General features: G+C 35.0%; 1 protein-coding gene across 2 annotated transcripts in view; it reads left to right on the top strand.

The window, feature by feature from the left end:
- GDAP2 (ganglioside induced differentiation associated protein 2) overlaps window positions 1-16,918 on the top strand; it is a 66,339-nt gene that overhangs the window by 40,165 nt on the left and 9,256 nt on the right. Inside the window, exons 9-12 of one of the 2 annotated variants that reach the window (XM_058538914.1) lie at window positions 4,100-4,176; window positions 5,232-5,308; window positions 7,911-8,050; window positions 9,844-9,898. In XM_058538914.1, the coding sequence (XP_058394897.1) occupies window positions 4,100-4,176; window positions 5,232-5,308; window positions 7,911-8,050; window positions 9,844-9,898 (349 nt within the window). The remainder of the gene's footprint in view (window positions 1-4,099; window positions 4,177-5,231; window positions 5,309-7,910; window positions 8,051-9,843; window positions 9,899-16,918) is intronic. The other variant, XM_058538915.1, reaches the window with a different exon arrangement.

Raw genomic sequence — 16,918 nt, 5'->3', positions numbered from 1 at the left:
CTTTGTGAGGACAACATCTAACCTAGTTGATTGCAGCCTATTGAGAAATTATCTATTCAGTTTTTCTGCCTTTAGAGCACTGTAGTAGCTACTTTTGCTGCCATTATGACATATTTTGTATGACCATTTTCCCATGATTGTTGTATTTTACCCGTCGAATGTTAGAAATTTGTTTATTTAAAATAAGCTCTGGAAAAACCAGAAACTATTTTGAGTTGATATTTTCCTTTTTTAGCTTTCGTTTTGATTGTTGGATTGGGATGAAAGATTGCACGTCTTTATTGAAATAAAACAGAAACCACAGCAAAAAATGAGGTGCAGCTTATAAGAGATATGATGAAAAATTTAAAATATTCTTTGAACAAATGAGGGAAACAAGGAAAGCATTGTTTCTCTATTGGATGAGGAGATAAAGCTAATATCTTTTGCTTTTATTCCCTCCTCCCAAATTCGGATTTTTGAAAAAGAAAATGTGACTAGATAATCAAATCAAACTTACGCAATCTATAGTGGGAATGGAGGAGACTTAATTAGAATAAAGAAACCAGATGAAAATTGCAGTCATGAGTTCTTGCATTAGAATTCGTCCCAAGGTCCTTAGAAACTGGAACAGCACCTGTACCAGTGTCTTAGCAGTGATTCTAAAGCTTTTTTGAATCATTGAATCATAAAGCCTTTAAGAATCTGATGTAAGCTATAAACCTTCTCCCTCATATGGATTTTGCCAACCAAAATCTATCCTAGGATCTCAAATTGTTCATCACAGAGCAAGGTTAAAAACATTTAGAGTTTATACTATCTCTGAGTTCACACCATGGACTAAATCATCTAAAAAACATTTTAGATGGTTAAAGACTTAAATTAAAAAAAAAAAAAATTAAAACTCACGGAAGAAGTTATAGGTTAGTATCTTTCATACCCTGGAGAAAGGATAGGTTTCTTAAACAAGATATAAAAAGCATTGACTATAAAAGAAAAAATAGTTTTGGCTATATTAAAATTAAGAACTTTAGAAAGTGGAGCAATGAAGCTTATATGAAAAGCAAGTTGCAGACTGGGAGTATCCACAGTACACATAACTGCCAAATGATTGGTGTCAAGAATAAATTAAGAACTCCTACAAATAATTGAGAAAAGAACCAACAGCCCAATAGAAAAATGGACAAACAATATGAACAGGCATCTCGCAGAAGAGTAAAACATGGTCAGTAAACATGAACAGGATCTCAACGTCATTAGTGACCAGAGAAATGAATAACATTTCAAACCCAATTGATTGGCAAAAGTTAAAACATCTGCTAATACCAAGTGTTGAAGAGGACATGGATTCAAGGATCTCCTGTTCATTGCTTGTAGAAGTATAAATTGTTACAACACTTTGGAAAAGGTTTGGCCTTTTCTCCTAAAACTGAACATACCCTATAGCCTTTCCACTTCTAGATGTCTACCCAAGAGAAATCACACACACGAATACCAGGAGACGCGTAAAATGAGTTGATCATAGTACTATTCACAGTAGCAAAAACTAGCAATAGCCCAAGTGCCCATCAGAAAAAAGCTATAGTTTTCTTATAGTATAAATACATTATATATAGTAGTCAAAATAAATGAACAACATTGACACCCAACGATATAGATCAATCTTAGCAATATAATAAGTAAAAAAAAGTAACGCCCAAAAGATTACATACAGCATGGTAAGCTTTTTTTTTTTTTTTGAATTGTTAAAAAAAACAAAAAAATTTTTAGGACTACGTATAGATGAATTAAAACGATATAAAAAAGAAAGCAAGAAAATGATGAACCTGAGATTCTAGATGATGGGTGGGGAGAGGCAGGGGCTAAAATTGGAGAGGAGTGACCATGTTTATTGTGAGAGTGCTAACTTCTTTTGGGTGGTAGGTTCTGGAGTGCTTATTACTTCATTAAAAATAACTAATTAGATAACCAGTTTTTTAAAGAGAACCATGCATGTACCGGTGATGAAAGTGTTTGGAACCAACGGTGATTAATTCTGTTTTGTGCACCTGAGTTCCAGTTTAAAAAAAATTTTTTTCATAGTTACTGAGGAACTGTCCTAAAGATTTGCTGGACACATAGAGGCAAATAAGACATATTCCCTATCTTATGGTCTAACAGAGTAGAAGCAAGCATTGCAGTAAGTGGGTAAAGCCTTGTGCTAATCTTCGTGGTAAATAGAAGGGAGCAGTTAGTTCTAAAATACGTCTGGACCTTGCCTTCACTCCCCCTCACTCCACCCCCACCCCTACCCCGGCAGTCCCCCTGTCAGCATACATACTTGATTGATAGTGTGTTTGGATGTCTGTAGGATTGCTTGTTTCATTCTGTCTTATTACAAAGTTAATTGTCTTTGTCATATGTCTGTCTCATATATTCAACTTGACACTGTTCGAAGCCAAGGGCCTTTTATTATTATTCTCAGGCCCCAAAAATACCTCGAATAATACTCATGTTTATTATTTCATTCAACAAAGATTTGAGTCCCTACTATGATGCAGGCATTGCATTTATGCAATAAATGTTTTTAAAATGAGCTAAAGAATACATGAATAGAGAAATTAGCAGGTATTTACTGAATTCCTGTTACATGTTTTGTGCTAGGATCTGTGGTGCTTAAGACATTAAGATATATTATTCTGTTTAGTCTTGTTGTGGAGATGACTTAATCATAAAACAGTTAGAAAACAGTACCGTTGGGGATTTAGTGTAAATAACCTAGGAAATGACTCTGAAAATATGGAATAGTGCATGTGAATAGGGAGAACTGCAATAAACAGTGGTCTTGTCTTGACTTGCAAATTATATCTTAAACCAAAATTAAAAGCTACTGTCTTTGAATTTTCAATTTGCATGGATGGGCAAGTTTCCAAATTTAAAAAGGCAAACTATAGAACTATACAATACCAAATGTGTTTTTCACAAGCAATAACAATTTCTGTGAAACTAGCAGGCATATCACTTGTTGATTATAATCCATATGTAGTAGACTTCCTATTAAATATCCTTAGTTGTGTGATTGTGCTGTATAGCTGAAAGGTGTCCTACGTAAACACCATTTTGCAGATGAGGAAACTGAGGTCCATAAATGTGAAATGACTTTTAAAGTTGCACAGAAAATGAAAGGATTGGAACCCAAGTCTCCCCTCTCTTGATTTAGATTTTTTATGTTATGGGATGTTGCCATATGTGACCTAGATACTTCAGAGTTGCTGTGCATACATTTAGGTACCTTGAAAGCTTTTTTCACCATCAAATAGGTGACACTTTGAATTTTAAGAAAGCAGTATGAAATAGTAGAAAAGGTATTGACCTTTCCAGAAATCTGGAGACCTGAGTGCAACTTCAGATTCAGCTCTACCATTAATTGGCTGGTGACTCTAAGATTACCTTGGCCTTTTGCAGATCATTTCCGCTTTGACATCTTCAGTGTCTCTTCCAGCTTTAATATCTTCTTAGCCAAAGCCAAACTGCAGTCCCTGTGATCTGGTATATGGGTATCAGTACAACCAGTTTGATCAACCAATCATTCAATAAGCCTACACATGCCAGATAAAATTACCTAGATTCTTTGTGGTCCCGCATAACGTGTGCTCTTACCTGTTTTCCTTCTGAAAAGTAAACTCCTTGAAGGCGCTGACCATGTCTGTTCACTGTAATATTCTCAATACATATTATATAGTAAGCACTCAGTAAGTCTTTTTTGGATGAACATCTATTTTCAGAACTGCTATTGCTTTAGACTTTCTCTATTTGCATTTTTTTAGTAAAGGAAAATAATAGTATTTAAAAACAATAGTAGTTTGCATACTTGGTATCTTAGCCATTTGTGAGTAGTCTTCATTTGATCATAAACGATTTTTTAATCCTTTTTGTAATATGAACACAGTCCTTTCTCAGTAACTCATGTTTTATCAATAACATATAGTAGAGATTCTGCATAATATAACAGCCTCTTTAACTCCTTCCGCATTGTAATAAAACATTGTTCTTTAGGAACGTGGAAAGATAAAAGCAGGTCTCATTTGCAAATTTAGTTCATAAAGGTTTATTCTAATAATTGTATCCTTTATTTCTCTAGTTATAATCGCTGGTTATGTCAAGCAAGATCTGAGGATCTGTCTGATATTGCTTCTCTAAAAGCCTTATACCAAACAGGTGAGCTTAAAGATATGGTAACTTATTCTCATTCAATTAAGGATCCTACCTAGCATGCTATTAGAGACTTCATTTTTCTCTGACTTTGTCCATTTATCTGTGAATAAAATGTTTTTTGTACTAATGAAGATAGTTTTTGCTCATCATCAAGATCTTAAAAATAACATTTCAACCTATAAAATTTTCAACTTGTAGTTCTTCCTTGGCCGCCTTCATTTCTTCTTGATGTCCTTTTTCTTATCTTTTAAATTTTTTTCCTGCTTTTAAAAGTACCATATACTTGCTATACAAAATTCAAACCTTACATTAACATATAATGGTGACATATATGTCAGATGGTGTTATGACATAATGACATATGAGCTATGACATAATGGTGTGATATATTTATATAACATAAATATAGAACATAAACGTAACAGTGAAAGTTGTCAGATTCCCACTCTTTCTCCATTATATTTCTTTTTCAGACAGTACTTGTTAATTTTCAGATTTGGGTTCCGTTTGGTTTTTCTTGGATCACTAATGTTATTAAAAGTTGTAATGAGCTTAAACAAAAGCTGTTATGAAAAGATCTTTGCGAGCCTGCCCCAGTGGCCTAGTGGGTTAAGTTCAGCACGCTCCGCTTTGGTGGCCCAGGTTTGATTCTGGGGCACAGACCTACAGCACTCATCTGTCAATGGCCATGCTGTGACGGTGGCTCACATACAAAAAGAGGAAGATTGCCAATAGATGTTAGCCCAGGGTGAATCTTCCTCAGCAAAAAAAAAAGGTCTTTGCCCTGCAACCTTACCTTTGTCTGTCCCTGATTTAAAACCTGTAAGAGGCCTTATCTTAAAAGTAAGGACAGTCATCAACACCTCATGAAGCTAAAAAAAAAACCAGTGTTGTTTTCCACATAGTAAAAGAAATCTGAAGATGAAATTCGAAAAACTTGTGTTCCTGGTTTTCAATCTTTTACATTTGTGTAGAATATTTTTATAAGATCGGAGCCCAGGACAAGTCAAACTCTTGGAATAAAGTTTCCGGGTGCTGATTACATTTCCTGTTGGTAGGTGTCGATAACTGTGGTCGCACAGTGATGGTGGTGGTTGGAAGAAACATTCCTGTAACGTTAATAGATATGGACAAGGTAAGCCCTAAAAAGGCTCTGTTTTATGACTAATGTTGATTTAAAAAATAAGTAGGGTATGAATTTGGAATCAGGGCTTGGAATATGAGAAGAGGCAGAATTGTGTGTCTCTGACAGAGCAGCAGCCCTGGTTCTGCAAGTCAGCACGTATTGCTTCAGTAAGTTAGGGATTTGGTTTTGCTCTGTAAGAGAAACAAAACTACTAGAATACCGTAATGTGATCTCCAAAACACAGCTGCTTTGTTTAGGATATGACGTAACTGGCAAGTTTTTGGCTGGAATCATTCTGTATTATAATTGTACTAACAATCAAATTCTGCCTTTCTTGAAAAAAGAAAAATTAACTCTTGAGTGTCTACTAAAGAGAAGAAACCAGAGATGTAGTCAACCCAAGATATCATAATTCCATAATCCCTTCTTTTGGCGGCAAAGGGCAGAACTAGATGATTCATAAAAGAAGAAATGGTATTACTGGTAAATAAAAATAAGAAAATGTTCAACCTGGTTAGTAGTCCAAAAAAAGGGAATTAAAATAAGATATCTTTTTTCACCTTCAAAATTAGCCAGAACTTTTAAACAATAATCATTGTCATCAAAGATGAATTGAGACTGTAAAAATGGTTACATCCATTGACTCTGTAGTTCCGTTCCTGAGAATTTGTACTAAGGAAATAATCCAAAGTGTGGAAGTAGCTATAGGCCCTGAAACTGCCCAAAATGGAATTCTCGGGCAAGACACAAGTGAATACACAGGATAAATATGTAGATCTTCCTAAAACATAAGTTTTATTAGAAACTGACTGCAAAGGAGGAGAATCACCTTAACTAATCAATAATTCTTAACCATAGTAAAAAATTATGTACTTAAAAATGTAAAAATTACACACAATTTTAAGATAAAACATAGTTGTGCAAAAGCGGATAATTGCTTCTGGCTAAGTCCTTAGACTCCTGGTCACTGGTGTTTGGGTAAAAAAAATTATGAAAGCACTGGCCCTACCTAGCATGTTACTCACAGGCTCATTTGTAGCACAAAATTGTAACTTAAATTCCTAATAGATAATTATGGTGCATCCACAAACAGAATGTTCTGTGACCCTTAAAAATTATGGTTATAGAGGCAAGTGCTATAGAGAATTGTTTATAATACAGTATCAATAGGAGAAAAAGTGATACATTAAATTGTATTTACCCTGACCTTAATTTTTGTTTGTTTGTTTTTAAGCAGAAAGGTAAAAACTGGAAGTAAATATCTTAAAATGGATTTCATGGTTTTGGGGAGAATTTGTTTTCTGTGTTTTTCTGTCATGTGGCTATACTTCTTTATAATGAAAAAAATTTAAGTTAAATATGGAGAATTTGAAGCTGAAAATGGGTCTCTTAATTGCAGTGGGGGTGGAGAGTGGATAGACAGAGGACCAGAAGCAGTCTGCTAAGAGCAAAAATAATAATAAAGATACACACACACACAGGAAAAACTCAACTCATGCAAATTGTATCGTTAGTAAGTTTTTATTTGCGTTCACTTGTTTTGTGTTTTTAATAGTATGACATTCTCACCATTAATAATGTGATTATACCAGTAAAAATGTAAATCGCAGCATTTGATTTTGGTGTGCACTTGCATGATGTTCTGGATATTCATGATGTATCATTTCATATAAAATAATGAGATATAGTGTGAGGTCCAAACCAGGTAGCACCTGGAAAGATACTGTGTTTTCTTAGTGCCCTTCTCTGTCTGCTGTGACAGCAGTTAGATCCTAAGCCATGTTAATGCCGTCATATTAATGCCAAAGACGCCCCTGAGGAGGAATCGGGAAACAGCCTGTTTGATAGTAATCCTTCAGTTGTTATCTCTTAGCTTCCTCTTTGTCATTGTTGATGACTGCACTGCTGGGTCAGACTGGCTGCTTTGTGTTTAATATTTCTCTTAAATTGTAATGGAGTATTTCTCTAACCTATCTGAGTCACATTAAAATTGAGTCTTTCAGAGCTCTAGAAATGCTGCCCAGCCCATTGCCATCTACTGAGTAAATCTGTTCTCATTTTCCTCACTCAGATCAACTGTAGAGATGCTAAGAAAATTAGCCCTCAAAATAAGCCATGTAAGGCATCACTTATAATGACCTTTTATAGTAATTCTTCATTCCATGACAACCATGAGTCTATATCTCAGTAGGAACTGCAAAGACTTTCATTGAATTCAAGCAGAAACTTCAAGAATAGTTAAGTCTAGAAATTCTACTTATAATGATTTTGATATCATTATCCTAGAGAGGGAGAACCTGGTAGTTGACCAAAGAACTCTTGAATATATGAAGAGTTATTTGAGAGGCTAGAGACTGATTTTTCTCCTCCATCACTTAGAACAAGACAAAAAAGGATCATACTGTAGCATTTATAAAAATTATTAAACTGGCATGATTGACTTTCCTGAAGATCTTTTTAAAGCGAATTGAACTTATTAGTCTGAGATGTCCATCTGCAATACCTGGGGCGTAGATTAGATTCATCTTCTGGGTTTTTCCTCTCTCTTGGCCTCTGTGAAATAGACTACCAAGCAAAAAGATCTTTACCTTTACTCCTGTTTTTCTCCTAGGCGCTCTTATATTTTATCCATGTAATGGATCACATTGCTGTGAAGGAATATGTGTTAGTATATTTTCACACACTGACCAGCGAATACAATCACCTGGACTCTGACTTCCTGAAGAAACTCTACGATGTTGTTGATGTCAAGTTAGTTATTTTTGCAGATTATGAAGGGGGAAATAGCTTCTTTCTTTCTTAATATTAAGCAATAGGAAACATTGCTGTGTATTCTGTGAAAGGATATTTCATGTAACAAAGATTTTTATCTTACATAGATTAGATATTTTAATAATAGGAGGTCCTCCTTAACTCCAACTTATTTGCATTTAAGTAAATTTGTATGTAAACTTTTTCCTGCTTTTGAACACCTTGAAAAAGGTTTGGGGTCCATTATCAATCTTTGTATATAAAATAACAAAAATACTGCCTTCTATTTATAAGGTGTGTTACACTTATCAAAATATATTTATAAACATTATTTCATTTAATCCAGTGACCCATGAGTTGTTTATTAATTTATAATCTGATCCCAGAGATTCTAGTGTTATATTAAAAAATGGCACACAATAAATTTGTTTGTTAAATATGACACACAATAAATCTGTTTGTTAAATATAAATTTGCTTTGTCCTACCTGTAGATAGATAAATGTAGATATTGTTTACATTTGAAAGAAGGGAAAATATGGACATTTGGAAAGGCAAAGTATATTGCCCAAGGTCTCACAACAGTAAATGCAGAACTTGGACTTGAATCTAGGCTACTGACTTGGAGCCAGAAAATTATTTTCATTAAACCATATTTCGCTTGAAGCGATAATGAAAATTTTAACCAGAATATATATGACACTCCACTACAGCAAAGATAAAATGTTCTGCTTTAAATTTTTTTCTCATTAATAGATTTTCTAAACAAAAATAGCACTCTATCCTCCTGGTAGCTGTTTTGTTATTGGTAGCATCACATTATCTTTATGGATTGCATTGAAAAATCCATACTACAATTAGTGTACAAAGGAGGCAAATTACCATAAATTTCCAACCAGCTTACTCCTCCCATTAAATCTCATCTTAATTAGGAATATTAAAGCTTTCATTACCTAATAGACACCTTTTTAGCTTGCTCTGAATGTGGATTGTATAAGTGTAAGGAAGCTTCACTCCACTGTAATTCTGCCTCTACCACTAGCCAGCTCTTTAACTTTGAACAGGCCTCAACTGTGAAATGAAGAGTTTGTATTATTTCTCTGAAGTCCTCTCCAGTTAGCCTTATGTGACCCAGTAGTGACTAATAGGCTGTTGAAATAATTCCAGGCACACCTGGAGAGGCTAGACAGCATAGTGGATAAGAGCAGGGTTCTGGAGCCTTATTGCCTAGTTTCAATTTATGGCTCTACCACTTGATGACTGGGTGACTTTGGGAAGGTTAAAATAGAGACAATGATAGTACTAAGCTCATAGAATTGTTATGAGAATTAAGTTAAAGTCTTTGTACAATTTCTGGGACATAGTAAACTCTCTATATTTATTATTGTAATATGACCATTGAAACTTTTACTTTCTAATTTTGCTATAATTTTAAGTGGTTTACTGTTGCTTACTTCATAGCCTGATCCCAGAGATTCTAGTACCATATAAAATAATGACACACAATAAATTAGTTTGTTAAATATGAATTTACTTTGTCCTACGTGTAGGTGGCTCTATCACAGCCAAGAGAAACACTTAATATCTCCTATAAAACAAACTTTAAATAATAAAATGTTCTCCAAATTGTTTTTGACATTTCACCTAAAATTCATTATGTAAACTAGAGCTGTTTAAAAACATTTTTTTTCCTCCGTGAATATATTTATATGTACAAGCAAAGAGTTAATTGTCCATAATGGTGACTGATTTTAGGCATGACTTATACTAATACTTTTTTTGATTTTGAATCAGGTACAAGAGGAATTTGAAGGCTGTTTATTTTGTTCATCCAACATTTCGTTCAAAGGTATAGTATTTTTCTTTTTAGCCAAATCTTGAACTTAAGTGCACTGCATGCCAGCATATTAAAATATATTTCAACATTTTAATTCTTGCTTTCACCATTGTGACTGCTTATTTCTTTGTTTACTCTTCCTTTGTAAGTGATCTCGAGTTGTGGTTCTAATGTTTTGGTGCCATGTAACTCCAGTATCTTTGTAGGCCATCGTGACAAGCCATTAGCCTCTCAGTTCTTGCCTCTTCATGTTCCTTGTTCATCCGGGCTTTGCCCATGCTGTTGGTACAGAATATCTTTTTTCTCCTCTGCTCATAGCTAACTCCTGTTTGTCCTGCAGATCTCAGCTCATCAATTACTTTCTATAGAAAACCTTCCCTGACCAATCCTGTAACTAGTAGGTGCTTCTACATTGTACCCCCTTAAGATTTTACAGTCTTCTATCATCATGATATTTTTAATTCTGATTAGTTGTTTAATTTTCTACCTTATGTGTTAGCCTGCAAGATCCATGAGAGCCAGAATATAGCTATTTTGCTCACAGTTATATCCCTAATATCTAATCCTACATCTTGACTACATCAAGACATGTAGTCCTTTGTTCCTTTTACTTTTTCTGAAAATGTCATTTTTTTTGTCTTTATTTTCTTTGCTATCCAACCTGAAACCCATGTTCCATCCCTTTAGCCACTCTTGTCAATGTCTAAAGTAACCTGTGACCTCTCACCCTTTCTTCACACTTGCCCATCAAAACCCGATCTTGAGATATCCATCATTCTGCTTTCTTCACTCCTGTATCTGAGTTGCTGAGCACTGATGGAGAAATCATGGAGCTGTGTGAATTTGGGCTCCTTGGCAGACTCATGGGGCTTTCACGATTAGAGGTCCCTTGATATTTCACTGGGCCATTGCCCAGTGTGGCTCTCTGCTCTCCTCAAGCCCTGTCCTGTCAGCAGCTCCTCACTCCAACACATGGCCTTGCCTTGTTCTTAACTAAGAACATAGAAAACGTCAGTAGGGAGCTCCCTGTCTTTTCCCTCCCACCCCAAACTTACCTGCCATCTATTCCTATCATTGCCTCCTTTTTCTCTGTCACAAAAATGTGTTTCCTCTTAATGAAGGGCAGTCCCTCTACTCATGCTTTGGATCCCATAGTAATAACAACAGCTAATGTCTTCCTAGCACTTACTGTGTGCCAGTTTTTCCATGCATTATCTTATTTAAGCCTTATAATATATCCATGAAGTAGACAGTAGTATTATTCCCATTTTATGGGCAATGAAATTGATGCTTAGAGAGATTAAATAACTTTTCTGAGGTAAGTAGCAAAGGGTAGATTTAAATCTAGGTATTTTAATTCCAGAGCCTACACTTTTAACTACACGGTGTATTTCCATTTCGTCAGGAACCTCTCCACAGCAGTTATCCTCTTTCTCCTCTCCCATTTTTCCAGATCTAACTTTTCAACTTTTAAACATGCTAAAGCCTCCACTTCTCCCCTTTAAAAGCAGAATTTTTCAGCATAATCTATGTTCTATGCTCACCATCTCCATTTTTTATACACCTTAAATTACTCCAATCTGGTTCAGATCCCACCATGGCCACTAGAACTGCTCACACCAAAATCGCCAATAATCTTTGTGATACTGATACCAATAGACACTTTTCTGTCTTTTTCTGACCTGTTTTCCCTCCACCTTAAACACAGTTGATCACCTCTTCCTTGAAACACTCTGTCTTGGCTTCTCGGACACTTCCCTTGCCTAGTTTTTCTTCTACTTCTAGCTACTCCTTCTCAGTCTCCTTTGCAGTCCCTTCCTTCTCTGCTTATCCTTTGAGTGCTAGTGTTCCCAAATCCTCTGCCCTTTTCTTTCATTCTGTGCCTTTTTTCATTCCTGTGTCTTCAACAACTCTCCAGAATGTATGCAATTCCCAAATATGTGTCTGGGGAGGCAGTAAAGCCTAATGTTTAAAAGCATGGGTTTGAGATTCAGGTAATGTAGGTTCTGATCCCAGCTCTACCACTTATCAACTTATCATCTCAGACAAGTTATGTAACCTCTCTGTGCTTTAATTCATCTTCTATAAAATGGGAATAATAATAGTACCCACCTTGTAGGGTTGTTGGAAGGATGAAATTAGTTAATACATGTAAAATGCTTAAAACATTACCTGACATATAATAAACACTCAGTAAATGTTAGCTATCCTCATCATTCCTGTGTTTAGACCTGCAAGTTGAGCTGCTAATTAGATATCTTTACTTAGATGTGTTACAGGCCCCCGAAGTTCAACGTTTTAAAGACAGAACTACTTGCAGCCTCCTCCCCACTCACTCCCAAACTGCTTTTTATATTACCTATTTTAGTAAATGGGACCACTGCCTACCCAGGTGTGTAAGCCAGAAAACAGGGAGGCATCCTTGAGTACCTTCTCTACCTCACCTCTCACCATATTGCATCAATTCTGTGTGCTTACTATTGTCCAAATCCATGCCTGTGTCTTTAGTCCCACTGCCCCCACTTTAGTTCATCCTGTCATCATCTTTTACCTGAAAGGATACAGCAACCTCCTAATCAATATTCATGTTGTCCTGCCTCCAGTATAGCACTGTTCCTAGTGCCTTCAGGCTTGCCTAGTGAATTTTTCTTATAATGTAAATATAAGAAGCCTAAAATATTTACCAAATAGTCTTTTGCAAAAGTTTGCCAGCCTTGGTCTAGGCAAAAAAAAAAAAAAAAAGGAATCTGGATATATTAGTGGGGTTTGGAGAAAAACTGACTTATTTGGGCATAAAAACCCAGGATTTAGTGATGTATTAGATGAGTAGGAGTGAGCGAAAAAACTATGTCATCGTGACTCCCGTAGGGATCGTGGATTGGGATATAAATTTGAGAGTAAACATTAAGTAAATAGAGCTTTAACTCTTTAAATGTATTAATGAATAAAATCACAGAGAGACTTAGAGCAAAGAGGAGGACTAAAGACAGAGCCCTGGGATCAGGGTAGGAGACCAAGAAGAAGTAATCTAAAAATCAGCAGGAAAAACAAGATTGGCTAATGCTACGGGAGCTAGTGGATGGGAAAACGTCAGAGACAGTAGAAATAGTCATTATTTTAAAGCACTGTTGAGAAATTAAGATAAATAGTGAAAAGTCCTCTTATGCTTCTTAATTAAGAGATGAATGAAGACTTCAGTGAGAGAATGTTTTCCACTTTGGGATTTCTCATAGTTTACAAAATTGTTGAGTTTCTCATCCAAATACCATTTCTAAAATTTGCATGAAGTATTTTTCTTTTAAAAATTGCAAATTTCCGTTTGGTCCCTCAGTGTTAGAACAGCACAGTAAGTGCTAATTAAATGCTTATGGGAACACTGATTGGCCAAGCTAAAAAAAACAGCAACAGAAGTATAGTGTGAACAGTCAAATGAAGGGCTTTTCCTACTCTTTGTTCAGTTAAGTTCTTACTACATGGTCTTATCAGATAATGTATATTGTTAATTTTCCCACTATTTTGTTATGCTTAGCATGTGGCTGCTTTTTTCTTTCTATAGCACTTAAGGAAGTAGTGCTTGACCGTTTCCCAAAATCTCATCATTCATTTTTTGCTCATCCAGTAGCTACTGAAATTTTTTCTTTATTGGAGACAAACAGAAGAATTAGCTTGTCTTTAGTGTGTCTTTGCAAGAATGTCTGCTCTTCCCACTTCTGTTCAATATTGTACTAGAGGTTCTAGCCAGTGTAATGTGGCAAGAAAAAGAAATGAAATGCATCTAGATTTAGAAAGGAGTAAATAAAACTGTCTTTATTCACATATGACATGATTATCTATGTAGAAAACCCTATGGTATCCTCAGAAAAGCTATTAAAGCTAATGAGTAAGTTTTATCAAGGATTCAGGGTTTAAGATCAGTATTCAAAAATCAGTTGTATTCATTAGCAACAGGCAATCAAATTGGAATTTTAAAAGCAATGTAATTTTCACTAGCATCCAAAATATTAAATTCTTAGGGATAGATATGACAAAAGATGTGAAAGACTTGTACACTGTACAAGTTATGTATACTGCAAAACATTGATGAGAGAAATTAAAGGAGACCTAAATAAATCAAGACATATACTGTATTTGTGGATTAGAAGACTTAATGTTATTAAATTGTCAATTCTTGCTAAATCTGTAGATTCAATTCATTCCCAACAAGAATGTCAGCAAGATTTGGTAGAAATTGACCAGTCAAAATGCAAAGAATCTAAAATAGCCAAACCAACTTTGGAAAAGAAGAACAAAGTTGGAGGAACAACACTATCTGCTTTCAAAGCTTATTCTAAAGCTACAGTACTCAAGACAGTGAGGTATCAGCATAAAGATAGACATAGACAAATAGATCAATGGATCAGAATAGAGAATCCAGAAATAGACTCATGTATATATGGATAACTGATTTTTGACAAAAGTGCACAGTCAGGTGCACAGGTGGAAAAAGGATAGTCTGTTCAACAAATGATATTATACTGGAACAACTGGATATCTGCATGCAAAAAAATGAACTTTGACCCATGTTTTGCATCACATTCAAAAATTGACTGAAAATGGATCAAAGACCTAAATGTAAAATGTAAAACTGTTAAACTTTTAGAAGAAAATATAGGAGAAAAAGCTTTGTGATCTTGAGTAAAGCAAAGATTTCTTAGATACAACACCAAAAGCACAATTCATAAAAGAAATTGGACTTCATCAAAATTAAAACTTCTGCCCTTATAAAGATAGTTAAGAGAATGAAAAGACAAGCCACAGCCTAAGAGAAAATCTTTGTTAATAAAGCATTTTTCTGATGAAGGACTTGTCTTTAGAATATATAAAATCTCAAAAATCAATAATAACTCAGTTTAGAAATGGGCAAAAGATTTGTACAAACACTTCACCAAAGAAGATATAGAGATGGCAAATAATTATTCATTAGAAAAGTACAAATTAAACCAAATGAGATATCATTATGGCTAAAATTTAGAAAATTGTCCATACCAAATGTTGGTGAGAATGTGGAAGAACTGGAACTCTCCTGCAGTGCTAATCAGAATATAAAACATTACAGAAACTTTGGGACACAATTTTGCAATGTATTTAAAGTGTTAAACTTATACCTACTACGTGATCCAGCCATTCCACTCCTAGGTCTTTACCCAGGACGAATGAAAATATATCTGTACAAAGACTTGTGCACAAATGCTCATAGCAGCTTTATTTGTTATAGCTAAAAACTAGAAACAACCCATATGCCCATCACTGGGAGAAGTGATAATCAAACTGTGGTTATGTCCATACAATAGAAAACTACTCAGCACTAAAAAAGGACGAACTATTGATATATGCAACAACGTGAATGAATCTCAAAATAATTATACTGAGTAAAATAAGCCAGACAAGAAAAAGTATACATACTATATGATTGCATTCATATAAAATTCTAGGGAATACAAACTAATATATAATTGCGGAAAGCAGAGCAGTGGTTACCTGTGGACAGGAACGAAGGGCGGGAGGGAGGAGTTACAGAGGGTTCTGAGGACCTTTGAGAGTGATGGGTATGTTCGTTTTCTTGATTGTGATGATGGTTTCATGGGTGTATACATGTCAGAACTTATCAAATTGTATACTTTAAAAATGTGCAGTTTATTATATTTCAGTTCTAAGTTACTATGCAATGAGATACCACTACACTGTCACCACAATGGCTAAAATTTAAAAGACTGACAATGCCACATATTGCCAATGAGTTGAAGCAACTGGAATTCTCCTACCTCGTAAGTGAGAATGTGGAATTGTGCAACTGCTTTGAAAAAAGTTATGACGATTTCTTATAAACTAAATATATCCCTAGTCTGTGATCCAGCAGTTCCACTGCTGGGTATTTACCCAAGTGAAATGAAAACATATGCACATAAAAAGACTTCTACAAGAATGTTCATAGCAGCTTTAGACATAGCAGCCAAAGACTGGAAACAGCCCAGGTGTCCATCAATAGGCTTATGATTAAACTCTGGTATATTCTTGTAATTGAATATTTATTGGCAATGAAAGAGAACATACTGCTGATACAACAGCATGGAATAATCTTAAAAACATTATGCTGAGTGAAAGAAGCCTTACATAAAAGAGTCATACTGTATGATTCCATTTATATGAGATTCAAGAACAGGCAAAACTAATCCGTGGCAGAAAAAAATCAAAACAGTGTTTGCCTCTGGGGAGAAGGGCATAAGGGAAGAGGAGCATAAGGGAACCTTCTGGGGTGATGAAAATGTTTTATATCTTAATATGAATTTTGCTTATACAAGTGTCTAAACAGCATTTGTCTAAAGAGTAAAAGTGCACTTAAAATCTGTGCGTTTCATAGAATGTAAATTTTATAGCAAAGAAAATGAACAAACATTGAACTCTAGTTAAATATGTGAATACTATATTTGGGGAAAATTTACTGATGTCTGCATTATACTTTGAAATGCAGCAAAAAAGTAAGGTGGTTTAATAGATGGTTAGAGGGATGGATAGATATGTGATAAAGAAAACATAAGGAAAATGTTAACGATTGTCTGAGTGGTGGCTATACCAGTGTTCACTGTAAAATTCTTTCAACTTTAGTGAATATTTGAACATTTTCATAATTTTTTTAATGTAAAAAAAATTTTTTTTTTTTACCTTTCTCACAAATTCAGACTTATAAGGAGAGTGCTCCTTTGTACCAGACTTATGAAAATATATAGCCAGTGTTTGCTAAGACTGACTTGAACCCCTCCTCCCCCACGCTATAGAGAGTCAATAAAAGCTATCCTTCCTGTGACATCAGTGGATCGACATTACCAGAAATTTCAATGTTAGCCATTAGCCTTGGCTGTCATACCATTGGAATTGCTTCAGTGCGAATGGCAGGTTGGGCAGAGGCTGAAGCTAATGTATAAGGTGAAAGCCATTTATGTTACTCTCTGTAATATTTTGGGGTGGGGAAAATGAGGGAGGATTGAGAGAATAAAA

This window comes from Diceros bicornis, chromosome 4 (assembly GCF_020826845.1).
Source record: "Diceros bicornis minor isolate mBicDic1 chromosome 4, mDicBic1.mat.cur, whole genome shotgun sequence".
Lineage (NCBI taxonomy): Eukaryota > Metazoa > Chordata > Mammalia > Perissodactyla > Rhinocerotidae > Diceros > Diceros bicornis.
Note: the sequence above shows the minus strand (reverse complement) of the source record. Positions and strands in the feature narration are given on the sequence as shown.